Consider the following 26,730-nt stretch of genomic DNA (forward strand, 5'->3'; position numbering starts at 1 on the left):
AATGTTGTGCAATTTTTTCATATTTTTGTTGTTCTTGTAAATTTAACTCTATATACCAAAATTATTTTTGCCACGCTCACTCTTACGCCCACAAACCGCCAAAAACGGTCAGTGTTGTAATTTCTCTTCGCACTTTCACTAGATAAGTAGCGGGTATCAGATAGTCGGGGAATCCGACTATAGCGTTCTATCTTGTTTTTTCTCGATTTGCAAAAAATTTTTTGCCACGCCCACAAACCGCCATAAACTATCAGTGTTGAAGAGCCTCCTTCGCACTTTCACTAGCTGAGTAACGGGTATCATATAGTCGGGGAACTCGACTAAAGCGTTCTCTTTCGTTTTTATTTTTTTTTTTGGCATAATATTGAAGTTTTTGATGGAGGGCTTAAAAAATGAGGATCAGGCTGCGATTATGAATGAGAACTTGATACTAATGTTGATAAAGTAGATGGCAATGGCTGAGAGCTCAAGTTTGGTCGATGAAGATGAGGTGGATACTGCCGATGGGTACAATAATGAGTGGTGCTTCATGCGACAATACATGCAGGGAGTTGACTTGCATTGCTGCAAACTATTGCTTTGCGCAAACAGTTAAGGCAAAGGTGCAACTTCTTTGCTTCTCAATATTAAAGATTCGGACGCCAATCTAAAAAGCGAAAACGCTTTGGCAAAAAATTATCCCTCGCATCATTGCCGCTCAGTAACCGCTCCTTACCACTATTGGTTATAGCTGCCAGGACATCGGCTGGCCTAGAGCTCCCGTTAGTTTTTCCACGTTAGTTTACCACGGGTCACGGCCTTAAATTCTTCAAGATAGGAAACAAGAGAGAATGCTATAGTCGGGTTACCCGACTATCAGATACCAGTTACTCAGCTAGTGGAAGCGCGAAGCTGAAATTTCAACATTGACAGTTTTTGGCGGTTTGTGGGCGTAGAGTGGGCGTGGCAACATGGGCTGTGTCTATGTCTCTGTAAACTGTATGCTTAATCTTAACATTCTAGCCTCAAAAGTTCCTGAGATCTCGACGGACGGACAGATGGACATGACCAAATCGGGTGGGCTATTGATCCAGATCAAGAATATATATCCTTTATAGGGTCGGAAACACTTCCTTCTGTCTGTTGCATACTTTTTAACGAATAATATAAAAACTAAGGATCTCCACATTAAACTATTGCACTACACAAAACCAAAAACATTTAATAAATACAACAAACTAACAGATAGGGCAAGCTTATTGGTCTACGCTAGCACAGGATTATCACCTATTTTTTAGAAGGCTCACCGTGATGCAAATCTTTGGTTTCCGCCTTAAAGGATGTCACCAGCAAAATCTTGTGACCAGGAGCAATACTTATGCTATTCTTGCTGAAAAGCCCTCCCGTGCCACACAGCTCGCAACATAACAAACGATGACTATCGACGTCTCTCAACACTAAACGCCTTCGATCTTCTATCACCAAAAAGAAGAAAAAGGTAAACAGCAGAATTAAATACAAGCAAACGACGAATAATAAAACCTAGGATGCCCGGAGGATAGTAGGTTTGCTTGACTTTATAATCAAAGGGTAATTCGTACTAATAATTCTAACAATTATTTACTTTTCTATCAATTTATCATCAGCTCTGAGAACCGTATTGATTGTCGACTTCTTGTGGAAAAGTCAAAGCGGTTAGTATAGATAGACAAGGATTCACCAAACTCAGCGAAAAAGTTGCGATGCTTTTATAAACTGCACAGAAACGGACGTCTGTAAAGAATTTTAGGGTCATCTAAGCCTGAGGAGTTCCAAAGGATAAGGTAGGTCGTGAACACATGACGTTAGGATCTGACGACATGACGTTAGGCGGCACGACGACGACAATTTGGACACACGATTCTGACTCCGCTTGACTAACAAATATATATATATATATAGTTTAACACAGTTTATATTCTTATATATATATTTATATTAATATTAGTCTTGCAATCAAACTATAAATGTTGTAGGAAGCAACTGCGGCCGTCGACGCCCTATGGAATGCCCAGGGAAGGACTACACACAAATCTTATAACATGTAATTTTAATAAACAGCATAATTTTATAGATAATATTAGAAAAGCACAAAAGTACTATCTGTACAATTCCATCAAATTAGCACTTAATACGTCTTTACTGTTTTAGTTATTAAGTGAATATTGAATAAAGTCAGTGCTTCCTGTAATAGTCGGCTTACAGTAAGTTCTTTTGAAATTGCAGCGCATTTGGAAAACAATTTTTTTTCATTGACAAGCATTCCTGTTGACATTTTATTTATAATATTAATTCAATTACCTTTAAATCGTTTTTTCAGAAACTTATAGATTTTAAACGATGCGAGTCACAGCCGAGTTCACTCTGTTCCTTTAGCCGCCAAGTCCGATAAGGTAATTGAAATGGTTAAAAATAAATCAAGTGAGCATTTTTTATCGAATTAGTTTCTGGTCTGGTTTCTGTTTTGCTTAATTTTTCCACAATTTAAGCGCCAGCCTTATATATTAAATTACATGTGGTATAATATTGATATTATTTAAATGTTTGATTTGTCGCCGTAAGAATAGGGTATAAGCCAGGAAGTTTCTGTTCATAGTTTTCATTATATGAATATGAAACAAATATTTTGTTATCCATCAGTTTGCTATAGTAAATCGTTTTAACAGCTCTGAAAATAGTTAAATTAGGTTGACTTTATAACTAATACAATTCATACCCATATTTTACGGATAATATTTTTCCTTAGAGGTCTAATCATGTAAACAACATCCACTGTGTTTACTGAAGGGTGGCTTATTGATTTAAGACACATGTTATCAACGTTGGATTTAAATGCATGTTGAACAAACTTACAAAGAAATATGCAGTCTCAAGGACAAAGCCAGCAACTTCCGTCCGCGGCCCATCTATTATTAGATCAAAACCCTAATTCAACGGGAAGTCACCTGGTCGGAAAACAAAATGATATTCAATCTCTTTCATCAGTTGGTAAGAAACAATTTTACATTACTATACATTGTATGTACATAACTATGTACTATGTGTTTGAAAGAATACATCTAGGAAAATAATTGAATTCGTTGATTTCATGTAAATTATTCACTACAGATAATCAAAGTTCAAATGAATATAATTAAAATTAAACCCAAACAAAATATGAAAAATCAATAAATCAAACAATTGGTTTTGACGGGGGCTCAGAACGCTCTACGTATTTTAAAAATGTACACAGTTAAAAAAAGTTTCCCTCAGCTTTTAAACTTTAAACGCAATATTTTAAATAAAAATGTGGACATATTTATGAAATTTAAAATATATTGTTAATCATAATACAACAAAAAATTTAATAAAAGGAAAATGTACATGCTTTTTAATATCATAGCTTATTTTGTGAATTTCAATGCGCTTAACTTTTTATTACTAATTTTAAAGCTTATATTTTGTATGCTTTAGGACATCTTTCATGTTTCAAGATAATACAGGACGTACATACTTATCTTCATCATTCCTCATGTCATTGTCTTATGTTCATAAATTTTCGATTACATACAAGTCTGGGGACTTGAGAACAGTTTCAGACGAGCCAAGATCTAACAACCGCTGTTAAATGTTTGGGAACTTTTCCCGGTAATACCGCTAAAACTCGCATATGCCCAGTTTTTCTTCAGTTTGCAGAAGGTTTTTATTTAATATTGGAAAGTATAGCATGCATTCACGTCCCTCAAAATAACGTCGTCTCCGGATATACTTCAATCGTTGGAAATGTATGTAATTCTGTCCGCTTGTCCTTATGAACGACGTGATCACGCACAAATTTTTGAAAAACGATTTCCGACCCTATATATATATACATATCTAAATATATTCTTGATTAGTATCATTAGCCGAGTCGATCTGGCCATGTCCGTCTGCCCGCCGTTTATCTGTATGAACGCCTCGATCTTTGAGAGCTAGATATTGGATATTAAGCATGCAGCGGAAGTTTGTGTCCAAATATTGCTACGCCCATACTTTTGAAAATAATGTTGATTTTGTTTCGTTTTCTTATTTGCTTTCCCAATTTCTATCGGTATTCCACAAATGTTTTGCCAAGCCCACTCAGCCCACTTTTTTTTTGGCAATTTCTATTGGTATGCCAAAAATATGACCAGTCCCCTTATAGCGCCACAAAGCGCCCTGTCAGGCGCATTTAAGTATGTTCTTAACTTGTTCTTAAATGTTAGCGGTTCCAAACTCTACATCGGCGATGCTGTATCTGGATCTGGATTAATTTAAATAAATTATTGAAAGCGTTTTAAAATTTAATAACATCTAATAATAATTCATTAGGTAATCGGACTTAAAAAGATTTCGGTACATCGATAGGCATTGGCAAATAAACATAAGTAGAAAAACATAAGTATAAAACGAAACAGTCTTCATTTTTAAAATATATTTCTATGTAAAGAAATTTTTATTTTCACAACAATCAGTACAAAACTATTTATAACTATTTAAATCGGTTTTATTGTAATAAAGGTTTACTGGAGTTGGCTCATAGGGAATACCAAGCAGTTGACTATGAAAGTGCGGAAAAGCATTGCATGCAATTATGGCGTCAAGACAGTACGAATACTGGAGTTTTGTTGTTGCTGTCATCTATTCATTTTCAGTGCAGACGTCTTGATAAGTCAGCACAATTCTCAACATTGGCAATAAAACAAAACCCTGTCCTTGCCGAAGCTTATAGGTAAGTACTTTTCCACTAAAAAAAAAACCATAGTACATAGTTATTATGTTATTTGATTTGACTTAATTCAAAACTCTTAAAACGTGTGTCTGATTTATATATATAGTATTATATTCTCTAAAATAATCCAAAACTAACTCTCTGAAAAATATCTAATTTTTTTCGATAAATTATTCATTAATACATTTATTTACTCATAGAGTAAAAGGGTATACTAGATTCGTTGAAAAGTATGTAACAGGCAGAAGGAAGCGTTTCCGACCATATAAAGTATATATATTCTTGATCAGGATCAATAGCCGAGTCGATCTGACCATGTCCGTCTGTCCGTCCGTCTGTCTGTCCGTCCGTATGAACGTCGAGATCTCAGGAACTATAAAAGCTAAAAAGTTGAGAATAAGCATACAGCCTCCAGAGACGCAGCGCAAGTTTGTCGATTCATGTTGCCACGCCCACAAACCGCCCAAAACTGCCACGCCTACACTTTTGAAAACTGTTTTGATATTTTTTAATTTTCTTATTAGTATTGTAAATTTCTATCGATCTGCAGAAAAACTTGTTGCCACGCCTACCCTAACGCCCACAAACCGGCCAAAACTGCCACGCCCACACTTTTGAAAAATGTTGTAATATTTTTTCATTTTTTATTAGTCTTGTAAATTTGTATCGATTTGCCAAAAAACTTTTTGCCACGCCCACTCTAGCGCCCAAAAACCGTCAGAAACTGTCAGTGTTAAAGACTTTTCTTCGCACTTTCACTAGCTGAGTAACGGGTATCAGAACTCGGGGAACTAGACTATAGCGTTCTCTCTGGTTATATATGAGGCGTTATGAACAATTTGTGTACCCTTTGCAGAGAGTATTGCCTTGAATTTTGCCAAAACTTACACCGAAGTGAAGGAGACATTTGTGATCATATAATAATCATATATGTATATGAACAGAAGAGTTATAATTCTATATACCAGTTTTCCACAATGTATAATTTCGGGTTTAGTTCAATAAAAAAAACTTATTAGCTCAATAGTAGGTGACCCCGACGTGAATTGTGCATAAACAATAAGTAGTGCAAATACTTAAAATTAGATTAAATCGCTCAAATCACCAGCCTGTCCGCCACCATGTCCGCCTATCTTGCCGTCTCACAGTGTAACTTTAAGGTTACAAAAATCATAACTCTTGAACCAGTTGAGATATTTTCATAATTTTTTTAATGAATGTTTTAATTTTTTTTACTGTTTTAAAAATAAATAAATGGTAAGGAAAAATATTTTTTTTTATATGGTCAATTTTGTATCTATTTTTACCTTTTTTTTTACTTTTTGTTCAAAATAATCATTCAATTTTACATTTAATATTTTTGATAAATAATTAATCATTATATATTCATTTAAAATCATTACAAAGTCAGGGATTGAAAAACAAGCCGCCAATACAGGAAAAAATGAATGCCCGCCATACAATTTCGTGTTGCGCAGCAACGCGCTTGTAGCAGAATTCGCACCAAGCCGCGCGTTTTTTACGCTGAGTTGAAAGTATCTTTTGCCTAAGAAATTCGAGGTCGGACGTGGGCGGACCCGATCTCTTTTGAATATGATAAAGAACATATTCATGAACAACACCTCATACGCCAAACCCAGGGAACGGTGGGGAATCGCTTTATTTTCTCTATCAAAGTTGAAAAATATGTGAAAATTAGTACTTCGGTAAAACATGGTATGCCTGCACGTGCAAATAATATTATACATTTATTCTACCTTGGTTTTACCGAGATTTGATGACTCTTTCCAAGCCGGTCGGTTACATATTTTACCTAAAAATCTACAAAAAATACCTGCTTTTTTTGCAACCCAATAAAGGTTCAACTTTGAACACGTGTAACTTCTAAAATACTGAACCGATTTGAATCATTTTACCACACTTTTGAAAAATGTTTTGATATTTTTCATTTGTGTGTCAGTCTCGTAAATTTCTATCGATTTGCCAAAAAACTTTTTGCCACGCCCACTATAACGCCCACAAACCGCCCAAAGCTGCCACACCACACACTTTTAAAAAATGTTTTGATATTTTTTCATTTTTGTGTTAGTCTTGTAAAGTTCTATCGATTTGCCAAAAAACTTTTTGCCAAGCCCACTCTAACGCCCACAAACCGCCAAAAACTGTTAATGTTGAAGACTCTCCTGCGCACTTCCACTAGCTGAGTAACGGGTATCAGATAGTCGGTGTACTCGACTATAGCGTTCTTTCTTCTTTTTTTAAAATTTCTTCTTTTTTTATATTATTTTTCGAACATCTGATCTGGGTTTTGATGCTATGAGTTCTTGTGTGGTGTCCTGTGACAGAAGCGTTCTGAGGATAGCTTGTTCTAGACGTAACGAACTAAATCTCGATCCGGGTTGGAAAGTAACGTTGCACAGGAGCTCCAAGCAGTAGACAACGAGGTGCTGCTAAATCTGGTGCAATTTGGTGGGATACATACACAAACTGCATCCCGTGGCAAGAACTTAGAAAAACAGTTCATTACATATAAGTCAATTCAAGGAAAACAGTGGTAGTGCGAGGGAGCAATTTCGTAATTCTTTTTGGAAATCGATAAGAATTTTCAAGAAAAATTGCAACATGAAAATAAATGTTTTTGGCATAACAATAGAAGATTGTGTGACCAAAACAAATAGATAAAAAGATTGAAACATTTTTTAAAAGTCTGGTCGTTACAGTGGGTGTGGTTAATGTGTTTTGGGCATGTCAATAGAAAATGGCCAGACAAAAATAACGACTAAGTAAAATTAGAAAAACAAGGAACAATACAAGTCGAGGTAAAGCCATGACACGGACTTTTTTTTTCTTTTGGAAGATCTATGGTGCTAATATTAATGAGACTATAATTTTAAACTACAGATGAAAATATAATTTCGGGAGAATTTTGGATATCAATTATGAGTCAAATTCTTGTAAATAATAATCGATTTATCGTAAAAAAAATAGGCTAAGCCAAGAGCTTAATACGACTAACAAAAAATATAGTTATTTAATTGTACGATTTGTTGCGTGTTAAAGGTGTGGTGGCAATTTTGTCATCTATTTTTTATGTAATTATTATACTTCTTACTCTAAAAGATTCGTTGAAAATTATGTAACAGGCAGAAGGAAAAGTTTCCGACCATATAAAGTATTTTATTTTTGATCAGGATCAATAGCAATAGTCGATCTGGCCATGTCCGTCCGTATGAAGGTCGAGATCTTAGCAACATAACGGCGCATGTTTGTTGACCCATGTTGCCAATCCCACAATCCGCCCAAAACTGCCACGCTCACACCTAAAAAAATTTTTTTTTTTTTTCATATTTTTATGTCTTTCTATCGATTTGCAGAAAAACTTTTTCCCACGCCCACTCTAAAGCCCACAAAACGGTTACGCCCACACCTTTTAAAAATGTTTTGATATTTTTTCATTAGACTTTTAAATAACTATCGATCTGTCAAAAATCATTTTGCCACGCCCACTCAACCGCCCACAAACCTTTAGTGTTGAAATAGTTGGGGAACTTATTAATAGCGTTCTCTCTTGTTTTTTTTAATAAAAAAAGAACTGAAAATCTGGCTAAGGTGACCATTACAAACATTTTTGTATTACCGGTCCTATATTGTTTTTTATAGTTGTATCATTGATTATGCCACCGAACATATGTATATACTCTGCTTCATCAATAGTACCTAAAATCTGCCTAAGTATTAAATAAATTTCTTTAACACATTTAAAAAATAAAAATATATTGAGGCCGGCGGCCAATTCCTACTGAATCTTAAATTTTCTTTTGGCTCTAAATCTGTGATATATATAAAATCATAAAACAATATTTTTCACTGACAGCTAATTTATTAAATTATTTTTTTTTAGTAATTTAGGAAATGTTTTTAAAGAGCGCGGACAGTTACAAGAAGCTTTAGACAACTATCGCAGAGCTGTACGCCTAAAGCCAGATTTTATTGATGGATACATAAATTTAGCTGCTGCATTGGTTGCTGCTCGTGACATGGAGTCTGCTGTCCAAGCATATATTACAGCGTTACAATATAATCCTGTAAGGTTTAATTTTAATATTTATATAAATATAAGCTTTAATATGCAGATTTGTAGGATCTGTATTGTGTGCGCAGCGATCTGGGAAATCTTCTTAAGGCCCTCGGTCGTTTGGAAGAAGCGAAAGTATGTATAAAGCAAAGTACATCACATTAATGAAAAATTCTGGTTTAAATAAATTTTTCACGGACAAATCCAAACAATACTAAAATTCATAAAAAATTTAAGCTTTTTTTATATTATATTTTTAGGCCTGTTACCTAAAAGCAATTGAAACATGTCCGGGCTTTGCAGTTGCATGGAGTAACTTAGGATGTGTGTTTAATGCACAGGGCGAAATTTGGTTGGCTATACATCACTTTGAAAAAGCTGTGACTCTTGATCCCAATTTTTTGGACGCATATATAAATTTGGGGAATGTTCTCAAGGAGGCACGAATATTTGATAGGTAAGGCCATTCTTTACATTTTGGTTTGTATGTTATGTTAGTAATTTAACCAAAGGAACGCGTCATAGTTTTGTATAATAACACCGAGGATATTATTATTCCCTTTAATGCTGGACAACGTTTTCGGGCATGTAAACCGATGACTAGACTGAGGTGATCGACTCCAGCCTAAAAGCATACCCACTTAATGAACTAACCTAAGTTCTCGGTTGTACCTGGCCAACATTACATTTACAATTTGTTCTATCTGCAAATTCTTCTCGCTTACCTTGCCGACCTTTACACAACCCGATAATATTTCTTCGTCAGATGCAATATTAGCGGGAATTAGCTTCGAGTATCCTTAGCATGATACGGCCCTACCTCTTTTCCGTGTAAATTATCAAGCTGGTAATAACAATTTCCTAGTTTCATTTTCATTCGGGACTTTTTAAATTGTGGACTTAATTTCGAGTTAAAATTCTGCGCGAATTTGCATTGGGCAAAATTTTGACGGAATACTTCCTGTCCTTCCTTAAAGAAAATGGGTTTCGCGCGTAGGTTATATTGCCGTACATTGCGATCATACGGACGACGAATATTGACCTGAATGTCTATTCGAATGATGGCTAAATTATCAGATCGGAAACTCGGTGCTATCGGTTCTTCCAATAGGGATAAATTCTTCAGCCGTTTATAATCAGATCCATGGGTAATCATATTCAATCCGTATAACGCACGGTATGGTGAACATCCTAACGATTGATGCATCGCTGTTCTTAACGAACATGAGATACTAGTGATGTTCCTGTCCCACTCGGTTTTGTCGGGTTTTAAGCAAGTGCGGATAGCAGCTAATAGGAAACGGTTTACTCTTTCGGCCGCATTACTTTGCGGTGAGTATAATCCGGTATAAACGTGGTTTATTCCTAATTCCGTAAGAAAGGCATTGAATTCCAAAGCATTAAATTGGGCTCCATTTTCGCTTACTATAGTTTCTGGAAAACCTACACTGAAATACCTGTTTTAAAAGGAAATGTATGATTGCCGTTGAGGTAAATTTTTTTAGGGGGTGAAACCAAGGATATTTGCTAAAGTGGTCTAATACTATAAGCAATCTAACGTGTCCTTGCTTACTACGGGGATAGGGTCCGAGCAGGTCAATATATAGCCGTTGAAATGTTCGATATGATGGACAATGCTCTCCCATGGGTGGACGTAACGTATAATTCGGGGCTTTATTCTGCGTGTCCTGTACGAATATACAACAATTTATCTACTATTTTAATGTCGGGAAATTTACACGGTCTACGGTCTATTATGGGGGCCATGTCCAATGCATTTATTTCGTTCTCAAATAATCTAGACAAAGCGTCAGGGACAACATGATCATTTCCTTTTCGATGCGAGAATGCAAATTTAAACTGTCTAAACAATCTAAAAATCCTCCTAGCAATTCTTCCTGTAACATTCTGTTGTCTCATGAGCTATAATAAGCTAGAATGATCGGTGACTACTTCAAATTCTTGCAGTTCTAAGTAGCAGCGAAACTTTTCAGTACCACAGCTAAACACTCTCGTTCGGTGACACTATAGCTACGTTGTGAACGACTTAACTTTTTATACCCGTTACTCGTAGAGTAAAAGGGTATACTAGATTCGTTGAGAAGTATGTAACAGGCAGAAGAAAGCGTTTCCGACGATATAAAGTATGTCCGTCTGTCCGTCCGTCTGTCCGTATGAACGTCGAGATCTCAGGAACTACAAAAGCTAGAAAGTTGAGATTAAACATACGGACTCCAGAGACATAGACGCAGCGCAAGTTTGTTGATTCATGTTGCCACGCCCACTCTAACGCCCACAAACCGCATAAAACTGCCACGCCCACACTTTTGAAAAATGTTTTGATATTTTTCCATTTTTGTATTAGACTTGTAAATTTTTATCGATTTGCCAAAAAACTTTTTGCCACGCCCACTCTAACGCCCTCAAACCGAAAAAAACTGTCAGTTTTGAAGACTTGCCTTCGCACTTCCACTAGCTGAGTAACGGGTATCAGATAGTCGGGGAACTCGACTATAGCGTTCTCTCTTGTTGGATATACATATGTATAGGCAATGGGCTTTCAGCTTTATCTTCCGCTAGTTGAACCAACACTGCACCAATGCCGAAATCGCTGGCGTCACAGTGAGGATAAAACTTTTTCTGAAAGTCTGCCACGCCCACTCTAACGCTCACAAACCGCCAAAAACTGTCAGTGCTGAAGACTCTCCTGCGCACTTCCAATAGCTGAGTAACGGGTATCAGATAGTCGGGGAACTCGACTATAGCGAAAGAACGCTTGTTTTTATTGTATCTTATCTTTTTGATTTATTATAAGAATTACGTACATATCCGTGTCGGAGGGTTGCACATTTTGAATTTGAACATTGTGTCTCCTGTTGAATATCCCACCCCATCGTAAATTCAGTTTCAGCATAAAATTATTTAAAAGTCTTACCAAAGCATTATGATGTTTAAGAATTTTTAATTGGGTTTCAGATATGTCTTGCAGAAATGCAGAGTTTAATACATTATAACGGAGTTCTATCAATAATACAATTTTTAGTGAGATCCACCGTGGGAAACTGATTTTACAAATGCAATAACAGTGGCTTTTTTCGGTGACAGCAACGCGAACAGCGAGAGTGGACTTTGATCAGAAGATTTCGATTATTCAAAACTGTGCCCTGATGAATAGGTTTCCAGACCACATTTTTTGTTTAATTAGTTTGGATTGGTCAAAGCTTTTACGCTGGCAAACGCGGACCTTTGGTTAAAAAGTTTGAAAATGGCATACGATGTACAAGGTGTTTAAATGTTTATGTCATATTGATTCGAACAACTCTTATAGTTGATTCTGGACTTACGTTATTGACAAATGAAATAATGGGTATCTCGGAATATGCAGGCTGTTCGCTGAGGTGGGTCTAGTGTATCTGCAAATACGTCACATATTATTTTTATAGCTGGTACTCGTAGACCAAAAGGTTATACTAGATTCGTTGAAAAGTATGTAACTGGTAGAAGAAAGCGTTTTCGACCATATAAAGTGTATACATTTTTGATAAGATTTATTAGAAAATTCGATACGTTGAAGATACGTTTTAGATCCTTCCATTGAAATTAACGTCTGTGTGGAAGCTGCGACGGAACCACACCACTAGTTGTACCCTGTGCCAGGTGAAGTCAGGTAACGTTCTTTACTCCGTTAATTCGAATGGCCTCATGACCGTAGGGATTATGTACTTCCACTGCAACCGAAAATTCCATGCTGCATGCTTATTCTTAACATTTTTACTGTACGAGTACCGGGTATAAAAATAATATGAAAATCAAAACAATTAAAAACTTTCCTTTTGTCTGTTTGGCGCGAATACGCATAGAAAATAATGTATGTATTAAGATATATTTTAAAAATGATATAAATTAATAAGAATCAACAATAGAATAGTATTATAATAAACAAAGAGAACGCTTGTTAAGGAGGTAAAATTAATCAAGAGAGAACTGTATATAAGGAGAAATTTCCACACTGACAGTTTTTGGCGTTTTGTGGGCGTTAGAGTGGGCGAGGCAAATCGAGAGAGATTTACAAGACTAACAATAATGGGAAAAATATGAAAACATTTTGCAAAAGTGTGGGCGTGGCAGTTTTGGGCGGTTTGTGGGCGTTAGAGTGGGCGGAGCAACAGAATCGACAAACATGCACTGCGTCTGCAAGCTGAGTCTCATTTTTCTAGCTTTTATAGTTCCTGAGATCTCGACGTTCATACATACGGATATGGACAGACCGACTTGGCTATTGATCCTGATCAAGAATATATTATATATACTTTATAAGGTCGGAACCGCTTCCTTCTGCCTGTTACATACTTTTCAACGAATCTAGTATACTCATTAAATTGATGTCTGCGATCTCGTCGACTATAGGAACCCAAGTTTGTTTCAGAAGATTACCCAAAACCACCAAAAACTCTCACCCAACCCGAATTCAATTTATTATTTCTTTTTTTTTATTTGTGTTGTCAACTACTGTCAATATGCAAAAAAAATCCAGCACATCTACTCTAACGCCTACAAACACATGTTTTTATTTTCCTATTTGGCTTGGCATTTCCCTATGCCAGTTATGAGAGTTATCTAGTAGTTGGGAAAATTGACTATATCGGTCTCTTTATTTTAATACTTCAGGATTACGCATTAAACGTATATAAAAATCGGACGACTATAGAAACAGCCCTGAAAACAGTTCGAAAATCGAAGAAAAATGTTTATACAAACTTTTATAACTACTATAATTCCAAAAGCATATAGTTTACACAATTAAAGATCAAACAAAATATTTGAATACTATTTCATTTTTGTTTTCGCAAAATTATAATCATTAAACCTATTTAGTTGACCAACAGTGTGAAAACATTGGCGTTTATTTACGTCACTTAAGTCTATTTCATTGTACAGTATGCGTGCATATGTGTGTTGTATGTACATATGTATGTATTTTTCAATACAACATTAAGCGAAACTAATATTGGACGCGTGTTTTTATGTACATATGTTAATGAAAATATTTTCTTTGTCGGCAATTTTTATAAATTTTTGGTTTTGCAATACATTTGAAACAATTCTAACGCAATAAGTTTGCTACTTAAATGAATTACCAATCCGTAATGATTTATACAATAATTAAAATAGGCCGTTCAGATGAAAAATATACAAATCTGTTGAGATGCACAAGCAACGTCAGAACTACTTTTTCAATTCTTTTCAAGTTAAAAGTTTTATGGAAACGGTACGTTTAATATTTTGATCAAATTACTATTGGTAATCGAGTATATATACAATACATTTATTACAACTTATTTGATACTAATACTTTACATATTTTAAAATATTAAATAACTTCTAGAGCTGTGGCCGCCTATTTACGTGCATTAAATTTATCGCCGAATAATGCTGTAGTTCATGGGAATTTGGCATGCGTTTACTATGAACAGGGTCTTATTGATTTGGCTATCGACACATATAGGAGGGCAATAGAACTGCAACCAAATTTCCCTGATGCCTATTGCAATCTTGCAAACGCTCTTAAAGAAAAGGGGCAGGTATGTTTTTATTTATGTTTTTGGTGTGCAATAACTTAGTAATCTTTATAGGTTAAAGAAGCTGAGGAGTGCTATAACACTGCACTAAGGCTATGTTCAAATCATGCAGATTCCCTTAATAATTTAGCTAACATAAAAAGAGAGCAAGGATATATTGAAGAAGCTACGAGGCTTTATTTAAAAGCTTTGGAAGTGTTCCCCGATTTTGCTGCTGCTCATTCAAACTTGGCATCTGTTTTGCAACAGCAAGGCAAATTAAAGGAAGCATTAATGCATTATAAGGAAGCTATTAGAATCCAGCCCACATTTGCGGATGCATATTCAAATATGGGAAATACTCTTAAAGAGTTACAAGACGTCAGCGGGGCATTGCAATGCTACACGAGAGCTATTCAAATTAACCCAGCATTTGCTGATGCGCATAGCAATTTGGCAAGCATACACAAAGATTCCGGAAATATTCCTGAAGCAATTCAGTCTTATCGAACAGCTCTAAAGTTAAAACCCGATTTTCCTGATGCATACTGTAATTTGGCTCATTGCTTGCAAATTGTTTGTGATTGGACTGACTATGATATTCGAATGAAAAAGCTGGTTAGTATTGTCACGGAGCAGCTTGATAAAAACCGTTTACCATCCGTGCATCCACACCACTCGATGCTTTATCCGTTGACACATGATAGTCGGAAAGCAATTGCAGCGCGACATGCTAATTTGTGTTTAGAAAAAGTTCACGTGCTTCATAAAAAACCGTATAATTTCTTAAAGAAGTTGCCTACAAAAGGAAGGCTTCGAATAGGTTATCTTAGCTCGGACTTTGGAAATCATCCTACCTCGCATTTAATGCAATCTGTGCCAGGACTTCATGATCGTTCAAAAGTGGAAATCTTTTGTTATGCCTTAAGTCCAGATGATGGTACAACATTTCGACACAAAATTTGCCGAGAGTCTGAAAACTTTGTGGATCTTTCTCAGATTCCTTGTAATGGCAAAGCAGCGGACAAGATATTTAATGACGGTATAAATATTTTGGTTAATATGAACGGTTACACAAAGGGAGCAAGAAATGAAATATTTGCACTTCGCCCTGCTCCTATTCAAGTAATGTGGTTAGGTTATCCAGGTACTAGTGGGGCTAGTTTTATGGATTACATAATTACGGATTCTGTAACTAGTCCAATTGAATTGGCTTACCAATATAGTGAAAAATTGTCTTATATGCCGCACACATATTTTATAGGTGATCATAAGCAAATGTTTCCACATTTAAAGGAACGAATAATTGTTTGTGACAAACAACAATCTTCCGTTGTTGATAATGTAACGGTTATAAATGCAACAGATTTATCTCCTCTTGTTGAAAACACCGACGTAAAGGAGATAAAAGAAGTTGTTAACGCACAAAAACCAGTAGAAATAACTCATAAAGTTGCAGAGTTACCAAACACAACACAAATAGTATCAATGATTGCTGCTGGTCAAGTGCAAACATCTTTAAATGGCGTTGTGGTTCAAAACGGATTGGCCACTATCCAAACAAATAACAAGGCCGCTACGGGTGAAGAGGTTCCACAAAATATTGTAATAACCACTCGTCGTCAATATATGTTACCCGACGACGCTGTTGTCTATTGCAATTTTAATCAGCTATACAAAATTGATCCCCAAACCCTCGAGTCATGGGTAGAAATATTAAAAAATGTGCCTAAGTCTGTTTTGTGGTTACTAAGATTTCCAGCAGTCGGGGAACAAAATATTAAAAAAACCGTCAGTGACTTTGGTAAATATATTTTTTTACTTATTCAATTAATGATTTTAAAATAAAACGAATTATTTTTTTTTATAGGAATATCTCCTGATAGAGTAATATTTTCCAATGTGGCTGCAAAAGAAGAGCACGTACGCCGAGGCCAATTAGCTGATATATGTCTTGATACTCCATTATGTAATGGACACACCACGTCTATGGACGTTTTGTGGACAGGTACCCCTGTCGTTACTTTGCCAGGAGAGACGTTAGCCTCAAGGTATGTTCATGTAACACTGTACAACAAATTTTCGATCACCTCTCGGGCTAAATATCTATGGTTATTTTTGTCTACTGCATTCGATTTGCATTTCCTTTTTCGTTTTCTTTATATTTTACTCCCTTTGACGATAGTCATTTAAAAACTTATTAAATGCTCGTCTGACCATATAAACATCGAGATCTCGGACAGTATTAAAGCTAGAAAGTTAAAGTTGCAAAAAATAGTTACTAAAGTTTGTTCATAAGAAAATTACCACTCGCTCACCTCCTTATTATTATCAGAAGTAGACTCCACCACCAAAACTGTCTTGTTTATTTTTATACTCGTTACACGCAGAGTAAAAGGGTATACTATACTCTTTAAAAGTATCTGTCCATATAAAGTATGTATATTCTTAATCAGGATGTCGATCTGGCCATTTCCGTCTTTCGATCCGTATGAATATTAAGATCTTAGGAACTATAAATGCTAGAACGTTGAGATGAAGCATGCAGATTCCAAAACCAAAGACGCAGCGAAAGTTTGCCACGCCGACCCTTTTGAAAAATGTTTTCATATATTTTATATTTGGTCTTGTAAATTTCTATCGATTTTTTGCTTTCCACGTATAATCTAACGCCTACAAACTACAAAGTTCTCTTAATTTTTTTATTTTAAATTTTTATACATGTGCCACATTTTACTTTTAAAATATATACTAACATTTTTATTATTTTTTTATTTGTCTTATTATTAGTCTTTTAAATTATATCGATATGCCATATGGAATCTTGAACTTTCTTGTTGGCTCCCCCACTAGCTGAGTAACAGGTCGATGTACTCGACGTGACGAATGAGTAAATTTATTATTGTGTATTTATAAAATCAAGTGATAAACCATTTTTCTCTAAGTCATTTTTCAGAAAGGACTAGATATTCAAAATTGCCTATGTTAGGTACATTTTATTACACATACGATACGTATTAGTGTTTCATTTTTATACCCGTTACTCGTAGAGTAAAAGGGTATACTAGATTCATTGAAAAGGCAGAAAGAAGCGTTTCCGACCACATAAAGTATATATATTCTTGATCAGGAGCAATAGCCGAGTCGATTTGGCCATGTCCGTCTGTCCGTCCGTATGAACGTCGAGATCTCAGGAACTATAAAAGCTAGAAAGTTGAGAATAAGCATACAAACTCCAGAGACATAGACGCAGCGCAAGTTTGTCGATTCATGTTGCCACGCCCACTCTAACGCCCACAAACCGCCTAAAACTGCCACTTTTGAAAAAGGTTTTGATATTTTTTAATTTTTGTATTTGTCTAGTAAATTTCTATCGATTTGTCAAAAAACTTTTTGCCACGCCCACTCTAACGCCCACAAACCGCCAAAAACTGTCAGTGTTGAAGACTCTCCTGCGCACTTTCACCATCTGAGTAACGGGTATCAGATAGTCGGGGAACTCGACTATAGCGTTCTCTCTTGTTTTGTGTACATTCTGTTTTTTTTTTGTTTATATATAAAGGGTTTGGAAGAAGTAAAACTTTCCAAAGATAACATGTGTGGTTAATAATATATAATTTTGTAAACATTTCTAAAAATACTAACTAAAGTGGCTGTAATTGCCCAAACCCCCAAAATCGAAATAAGTGGCCAAATTTGGGAAAAAGTTTTGAATGTAAAATCTATCACCAGAAATGCAGAAGGCGTTTTGCATAAGCAATTACTTAAATGCTTTTATTACGTAGAGTTTGGATTCAATTTTAAAATTTGTTGCTCATAATTTAAACCACAATAATGAATATAGATAGATATATAGTATTATATGTATGTGTTATGTGTGTAATTAAAAAAATTTGCTGGCCAAAAAGTCAGTTCGCCGATATTTAAGTGATATGATTTTCTGTGCACTTATTTTACACCAATTTTATTGTTTTCTGTACATATTCAAAATTTTTGTTAGTTTATAAACAAATATCAAATTTTTAATTTCAATTTTGTTTCAGAGTGGCTGCCTCACAGCTTGCTACCCTTGGATGTCCAGAGTTAATAGCGCGTACAAGAGATGAATATCAAAATATTGCTATACGCCTGGGAACAAAAAAAGAATATTTAAAAGCCCTACGAGCAAAAGTATGGAAAGCCCGCGTGGAGAGTCCTCTATTTGATTGCTCACTGTATGCCAAAGGTTTAGAAAAATTGTTTCTACGAATGTGGGAAAAATACGAACACGGAGAACTTCCGGACCACATTTCAGCAGTATAAAAACTTGTACAATGTTAATTGCTATTTTGACAAGGAAATCAAAAGATATTCATATAATTTAAATATCGAAAACAAAATTTTAATGAGCTCGTATGTTACACATATGAATAATACTTCTATGTAAAAAGCGAAAAATGCCTACCCTATTTCGTTTAAATATTATTAATAAGATGTTACCTTTTATGAATAAAGTTATACGAAATATAATCATAAGGTATTATAAATGTATAAATATGGCACGACGTACTGTTACTGATAAATTTATCCAAAAATATAAAAAAATAACTTTAAAAAACGATTTCATAGACCCATTGATAAAGCTAAAATGGCAGGAATACTATCTTCTTTTTCAATTATATTTTAATTTTACAATGTCATCTTTTAATAGTTGTGAATATAAACATATTTATTGTAACGTGCACCCTATTTGTCAGATCATAAGACTTTAAAGATTCCAGAGTCATGGACTAGAAGGATCAAGAGACTACGAAAGAAATCCTGAAGGAAGACCTGCAATCCAGAGAGATATGAAAGAATTCTCAAGATGGGCGGCAATCAGTCCAAGGCATCCATGGAAGTCATCGACCATAAAAACGAGATTCTAGGCGTACAGCATACCCTTGATTTCATCGCGGTGTTTTTGGTGTTGCAGCAATAATGAAATTAGTAAAAATCTACAAGCGATCAGTGCGGCGGATAGCGGACGAAGCGTGCCGCAGAGAAACATACACACCTACATACACGTATACTTGTTTGTGTGAGTAAAAACATTAAAGGAGATAGTGTGTATGTGTGCGTGCTTCTGCTAGACGACGATTTTTGGGCCGAAATCAATTTTGATCTAAGAAACGAATTTAATTAATGTTTTGGTCAATTTCGATTCAAAACTATTATGGGTTGAAAGAAGTTGTTTTAATATTCGTGTGATAAAATCGCCGCTCGAATTAGTTACCGTTTACATATCTATACTTATATTGATAATTATTAATATGTAATATGTGTAATAATCGGTACCCAGTCGAGTCGACTTGAAATATTTAAATGTTCAACATTAAAACATTTCCATGTTCCCCAACTAAGCTAGTTTTCTAACTATTGCTTTTCAATATTGAGATTGCCTCGCTTTTTATTAGTTATATAATATTTTTAAAATTTATATACATATATTAATATATTTAATTTTTTTAGTCGTCAATTATAAGTCAATTTTTCATTTATGAGATAAAATGCTGAGTTTAGCTTGCTTTTTTTGTCTATCAGCAATCTCATTCCATTTGCAATGTTTAAACAGCAAAACTTTTATAAGTTTGTTTAAAAGATCTATTTTATGTATATAACATTAATTGTATACATGAAATCATAATGAGAAATTACTACTTTCATTTGTACACTTAATGCATTGGTCTACAATATATTGTTTTATACACATTTCTTTTTTATTATTTTTAAAAATATTTTCAAAAACTTTAATGTGTGTTTTACAAATATTAAAAAATATATCAGATGGTGCCTTTAGTTTTCCAAAGTCCGACTCCATCGAGTAGTTTTTCTCATGTATAAAAAGCTCTGATAGAGCTGTTAAATGCTCGGTTTCTTTCAAAATTACCGATCTGCATTTATCGCAATTGGATCCTTTTGCAATATATCCAACAAAATATCTACCTATCTATCTATCTATTTATAAAATAAATTAAAATATGGAATGTGTTTATTGCAAAATTGATTTCTTGAAGCACGAAGTGCGGACATAAGCACCGAAGAATCATTGTCTTCATATATTTTTCACACGTCGCACGCTGTATACTCTATTGACAATTATTCTAATATAAAGTCATATTTTAAAATTATTATGCATTATTATGTACATAGATTGTGCTATTATTATTACTGTGTTGAATTTGAATAATTGTTATGTTAAGGCAATGCAAAACCAGAGTTTTTTTTATAAAAAATAATATAGATTTAAAGTCTAAGAACTTCTAAGATGAAGGGCATATTTTGTCATTTTTACAATGCATGTGCATACGTGTGCACCAATGCAGTGGTCAGCTGTCGCTGTATGCGTACAAGAAAGCTGCTCTCCGCTCTCTGGATTTTCGGGAGAGCCTGGAGCCAGCGCTAGAGCAAGCACAACAAAATCGTGTGCAAAAAAAAAACGTATGGCGTTACGCATCTTGTTATTATAATGTCTTTGGCAACACCCAGGATCCAACGAGATCTTATCATTCAGAATTTAAGTGAGGTAAGTTTAAACGAACACGGTTCCCGTATTTTCTTCATCTATTTTTATATATACAAATATTCTTGTGACAATTTTGTTTTCTTATATGTATAAGTTAACAACTAATAGAGCGCTCAATATATTTCAGTCAGCAGCCACATAGTTTACGTTTATATTGCCCTAGCAACTAAGTAGCTTCATACAAATAATGCTGATGCGCCCCAACTGAGTTCAGCGCTCCGCGCTAAGAACGGTCAGCAGCGGCAACCGGACACCCAGTATCCGGGGTACCGAATTGCGCTGCATAAATGCTGAGTCGGCTTGCCGACCATGGGTTTATGGCGTGATGCATTGGAGCTAGGGCAAATTCATATTTTCTCGATTCTTTGTATTATGTTTTAAGCTGGCACTTTAACAATAAAGAACAGCTACTCCGGCACTTGGCCTTAAAATACCATTTCTTTATATTAAAAATTCTTGCTAAGCCAAAAGGCCAACGATCGACCAAGGGGGCAAAGTCATACCCTCCATCCTAGTCTCCGTAAGAAGTCACCACTCTCTGGCTTAACAGCCGGACACCGAGGACTCTGGAAGAAGAACCACCAGCGTCTGGAGTCGCAGAAGACATCCGGACGGGAGGAAAAAGCTAATTGGCGCCCGACGATTATTTAGCACCTAGTTTCTTAACAGGATAGCTAAGAAGAGAAACCATGTAAGTTTGATAAGTCAGTTCAATTCGGCATTTCCCATTGCATACTTATACCAAGAGTAAATTCTACATCATACCCCAAGTTACTGTGAGCTTTTGCTGCCCAAAGGAATAAATAATAATAATAATAAACAAGAGAAAATTATTCCTTTGGGCAAACCTTTTCTTTTGAGGGTAGAGTTTTTTCGTCGACTTCTATTTCTCGCGCACGTAAATAGCGCCGCATCGCGAAAACCGATCAACTGTGCTCGGAAAGAATTAAGTGTGCGGGGCCAACCAATGGTCAATGAGTTGGGCAGGAGCATATAGAGATATTAAGGTCGAGTGCGATAGTGACGACGAGTGAGATTTAGAATCGGAAGCCTTTGACCCTACTACGACAGATAGCAGTACAGACATGGACGCCGCCCAGTTACAGGTAATTATATGTGGATCTGTTAGCCAGGCCTTAGCCCAGCAGGAAGCTAGATTGAAGCAGGCGTTCCAGTCACAGTTGGACCAGATGAAACAACAAATGCAAAACTTGCGCGTGGAAGCACCAAAAGTAGAAGTTTACCAGAGAATAACCGTTGACCCAAACATTCGGTGTGAAGTCAAGCTTGACATCGTCATGACCATGCCAGATTTTACGGGAACCAGGATGACTTAAATTTCGATGCCATTATTGCTCGATTAGACTGCACTTACGCGGACAAAACGTCGTTGCGTGTCCTTAGACAGGACTTGAAACAAGGAGAACGACGACGTAGAAAAGCGGTTGACGTTAATAACGAATAAGATTGTTATGACACACGAACCGGACAGTGCCATTCTGTTTAATAATGAAGTTAGAGATGCATTTATTGCTGGCCTTAGGAAGCCCTTGAGGGCCATAGTCTTGCCAGCGCAGCCCATGAATTTGCCCTCAGCTTTGGCTTTAGCTAGGGAATCCGAGACTACCATAGAGCGCACTACCATTGCTGCTACATATGCAAAGGCTTTGGAGGACAAGGCACTCACCTATGAGCACCGAAAGAACCAAAACCGCTGAAGGGAGCCGCAGGGAAAACATAGCAGGGCCTAAGATGGCCAAGGGAAGAATCCCCATTTTTACAAAAAAGCAGAATAGGCCCCAACAAAATAGATCTGCCCAGAACGCGGGCAGCTATCGTAATCAGTCGCCTGAGTCTATGGAATTAGGTTCTGCCGTGACTCAACATAGGCAGCCTTTGGAAGCGATCAGCCTATAAATACCAAGGGCGAAAGTGTTCGGGGCCATAAAAGATTTGGCTTCGCACGTATGACCGGTCAAAGGCGTCAGAGGTTGCAGAGCACTATGCAACAGGCTGACGATAAAAATGACAGCGAATATGAGGGCGCGGCCGCAGCGTCCGTGACCGAGATAGACAATTTTTTAGGGAACGCTCCCGACTGCCGTTCATTGAACGCCAGCTGCAAGGGAGACAACTAAAAATTTTAATCGACACAGGGGCGGCAAAAAACTACATCAAGTCCGTAAAGTAGCTTAAAAGTAGCTTTCACAGTTAGTTCCATTCATGGTTCTAACAGAGTTCACCAGAAATGTTTAATGAATATTTTTGGGAAAACATCTTAGTTTTTTCTTTTAGACGAGCTGACACCATTCGATGGTATTATAGGATTTGACTTCTTAGCTCAGGTGGGAGCAAAACTCGACGCAGGGAAAGGTACAATAAATTATGGTTCTGTTTCTGAACAGTTTCAGCATCATAATTGCGTGGTCGATTCCGGGCGTTGTGGCGGTAAACTCCTAGGCTGATTTGGCGGATTTTGCCGGCGGGAACGCTGGCACGAGGCCGAAGCTGCTTGTCGGGTTGGCACCGGTTGGAGACGAGCTAACCTGCTCGTGCATGTGGAGCAGCGTGTGGTGGGATCGGTCGCACTTCATGCCTTCGGCAGTCTCCTTTGGATTGCTCGTGAGCAAGGCAGTTGGCGCAGTATTTGTTGATGAGGACTGCTCGCAGACGCTTTTCAGCGCTAAGCTTTAGGAACCTCCGGCACTTCCGAAGAGTATGGATACCGCGGCAGACTCGGCACCGGTAGGATTGAATACCTCGGGTACGTCTGCTCTCCAAGGCACGAGCACTGCGTGCGTTTTGTTGACGAGGGGCCATGCTGCGGGTAGTTGAATGTCGAAAGGAGATCGAAAACGAAATGAAGAGGAATGAACAATTAAGGACGAGAGGAGCGCCTATTTATTGTGGAGATTCGAAAGACTCCGTCGGCAAAAGCACCACTTTTGCCACTGGACTTTTAACAACTCCACGTGCAGTACGGATATTTACTACACGGCCGTTGCCGTCGGCTCCTGACAAGACAGACTCAATTCTGCCGAGCCGCCACTCATTAGAGGGTAAGTTGTCGTCCTCGATGACGACGATGTCATCGATGCGAAGATTTTTGGTCGGGTCCTGCCATTTAGTGCGCTTATGGAGTTCTTTGAGGTACTCTTCTTTCCATCGCACGGAACTGCTGATGGAGAGCCTTCAAAAGCTGCCACCGATTTAGAATGGATTTCGTTTCCCCCTTTGCTTCGGGTTCCACCGTGGACATAAGGGGTCCCCCGACAAGGAAATGACCTGGCGTCAGGGCCAGCAAATATGTCGGATCCTCAGACATAGGAGAGAGCGGCCTGGAGTTAAGAGAGAGAGCTCTTCGAAAGTATATTTTCGTGTGGCAGTGCATTTGTAAAATAGTGTCCTAAAACTTTTTACGCCTGCTTCCCAAAGGCCTCCCGTATGGGGTGCCCCCGGAGGAATAAATTGCCATTGCATCTCTTGATGACTATAGGCATCCGTCACCGACTCTTTTACGGCCTGAAGGAATTTACTGGAAAGATGGGTGGCAGCGGCAACAAAGGTTTTGCCATTGTCTGACTGGACTTGACGTGGACACCCTCTTCTGGATACAAAACGAACGAAAGCGGCAAGAAACTTTTCGGTCGTTAAGTCAGATGTAGGCTCTAAATGGATGGCCTTGGTGGAGAAACAAACAAAAACTAACACATACCTTTTTGTAGTAAGACATGCTTTTCCCGCATAGTTCTTTATATCGAACGGACCGGCGTAATCCATGCCAGTATACGTGAATGGTCGGGAGAACGATGCTCCTTCTTTGGGCAGGACACCCATCAGTTGGCTTTGCAACCGCTTCTTGTGAATCACACATAACTTACACGAATTTACTACTGCTTTCATCAGGTTCTTAATTCTCGGAATCCAGTATTTCGACCGGATGAGGCGCACCATTAACTGGTTACCACCATGGAGAGTTATGCGATGTGTGAAATTCGCAAGGAGGCGTGAAAGCAGGCAGTTATACGGAAGAATCACTGGATGCCGTTCATTGTGTTGAAGGCTTTCGGAAGCCGCCACACGGCCGCACGCCCTGATCAGTCCTTGCGGATCTAAAAAAGGGTTCATGCTTAGGATGGAACTGGAACTTGGCACTGGACGCTTTTCACTTAGGCAGTGATATTCCACAGGGAATTCTCTGCGCTGAGTGTTCGAAATAAGGATCCGCTCGGCGGCGGCGATTTCAGTGGGCAGCAAATGCACATCAAATGGAGATGTCTGCTTCCTGCACCGCTGTATGAAGCGATGAACATAAGCGAGGACCCGTAGTGCTTTCTCAAGCTTAAAAAACGTTCCAACAACTCTTTAGAAGGAGCATTTGCGAGATGGACTTTCAGAGCACGCTTCTCCAGATCGGTCACCGGAGCGTTGTCGACCTGAGTTGGCCATTGGTTGCGTGGATTTTGCAACCAAGTCGGTCCGTGCCACCATAACTGGCTATCGGCTAGATCTTGGAGGGAAACTCCTCTACTTGCCAGGTCTGCTGGATTATGCTCAGATTGAACATGAGAACAATTCTCTGTTTTTGTGGCCTGGGCGATCTTCGTCACCCTATTGGCTACAAATGTGGTCCACTGGCACGCTGGCTTGCTTAACCATGCAAGCACTATTGTGGAGTCCGTCTAGCAGTAAAGTTCGGAGTTGATCGTAGGCATCTGCGGAATGATAGCTGCAGCCATTTCGGAAAGCAATAAAGCTCCGCACAGCTCCAGTCTTGGGAGCGAAACCGTTTTGACTGGTGCTACCCGGGTTTTCGCGGTTAGGAGTTGCACCATTCTGGCGGAACGAAGAAGAATTCGGAAGTTGCCTTCCAGCGAATACCGAGGGTTTTGGCAGTGCTTTCTTCATCGATCTCGAGAAAATCAGTATTTAAGAGATGGTCGCTCTGAATGACCGCTAAAACTTCCTTTTCGTTGGAGGTCCATATCCTCAATGGAAATCCGGCAGAATTCAGAGCGTCTTGGAGCTCTTGCACCATGAGCTGAGCTTCTTCCGTGGAGTCCGCTCCGGCTAGATATTGCTAGCTTTTGGGTGGTTGAGTTCTACGTCTGCTGCTAGCTGCTGCAGTACTCAAATGCCAGGAAACGCCAGGAAAGGCGCGTAATTGACTCCAAAGGTTTCAATTCGAAATCTTGTTGGAATGGAGTATGCTTCGGATCTACCCAGATCTGCCGATACATTTTTTCGACATCGGCGCTAAACACGTATCAGAAATAGCGCCACTTCAGAATTTGAATGGTTAAGTCGGACTGTAAGACAGGGCCAGCATGAAGGATATCATTTAAACTTGTACCATTCGATGAAGGGCTGGAGGCATTGAATACTACTACAGTACTTAAGACGGCGTCATGTGGCAGATAATAGGCGTTGCAATCATGGGTAGGAAGAACTTGTCGCATGTGCTTTAAGTCGAGATATTCCTGGATCACCGAATCGTATTTCGCTTTTAAGGCCTCATCTCTTTTTAGACGCTGCTCATTTCTTAAGAACTGAGCCAACGCGAAAGACCTGGAATGCCCTAGCCCGGAACCGATATGTTCTGGGTCGCGAAAAGACAGGGTAACAACATATTTGCCGCACTCGTCTCTCGTGGTCGTTTGAAGGAAATTCTTCTCGCACATTGAATCGTTTTCTTTTACCAACTTTATTGGTATATTCTCCACCTCCCAAAATTTTGTGAGTAGTTTGTCCAGTGAATTATCGTACGCGTGGCAGATCTGCATCGAAAAGGAGGAAATTCTGCTTT

The 26,730-nt window shown here is 37.6% G+C and overlaps 1 protein-coding gene and 1 long non-coding RNA gene across 2 annotated transcripts; one reads left to right on the top strand and one right to left on the bottom strand.

The window, feature by feature from the left end:
- Positions 1-2,642: 2,642 nt before the first annotated feature.
- On the bottom strand, positions 2,643-4,092 carry LOC122619047. The gene is made up of 2 exons (XR_006326069.1): positions 3,508-4,092; positions 2,643-2,963 (listed from the first exon to the last, which is right to left on the bottom strand). It is a non-coding gene; the product is annotated as an uncharacterized LOC122619047 (long non-coding RNA).
- On the top strand, positions 2,848-18,889 carry LOC122619040 (UDP-N-acetylglucosamine--peptide N-acetylglucosaminyltransferase 110 kDa subunit). The gene is given in 10 exon segments (XM_043795726.1): positions 2,848-2,868; positions 2,871-3,006; positions 4,537-4,747; positions 8,649-8,832; positions 8,889-8,957; positions 9,083-9,279; positions 14,209-14,404; positions 14,456-16,184; positions 16,251-16,431; positions 18,424-18,889. Coding segments are annotated over 10 exon segments (3,180 nt in total). The 5' UTR covers positions 2,848-2,850; the 3' UTR covers positions 18,683-18,889.
- The last annotated feature ends 7,841 nt before the right edge of the window (positions 18,890-26,730 follow it).

This window comes from Drosophila teissieri, chromosome 2L, assembly GCF_016746235.2.
Source record: "Drosophila teissieri strain GT53w chromosome 2L, Prin_Dtei_1.1, whole genome shotgun sequence".
Lineage (NCBI taxonomy): Eukaryota > Metazoa > Arthropoda > Insecta > Diptera > Drosophilidae > Drosophila > Drosophila teissieri.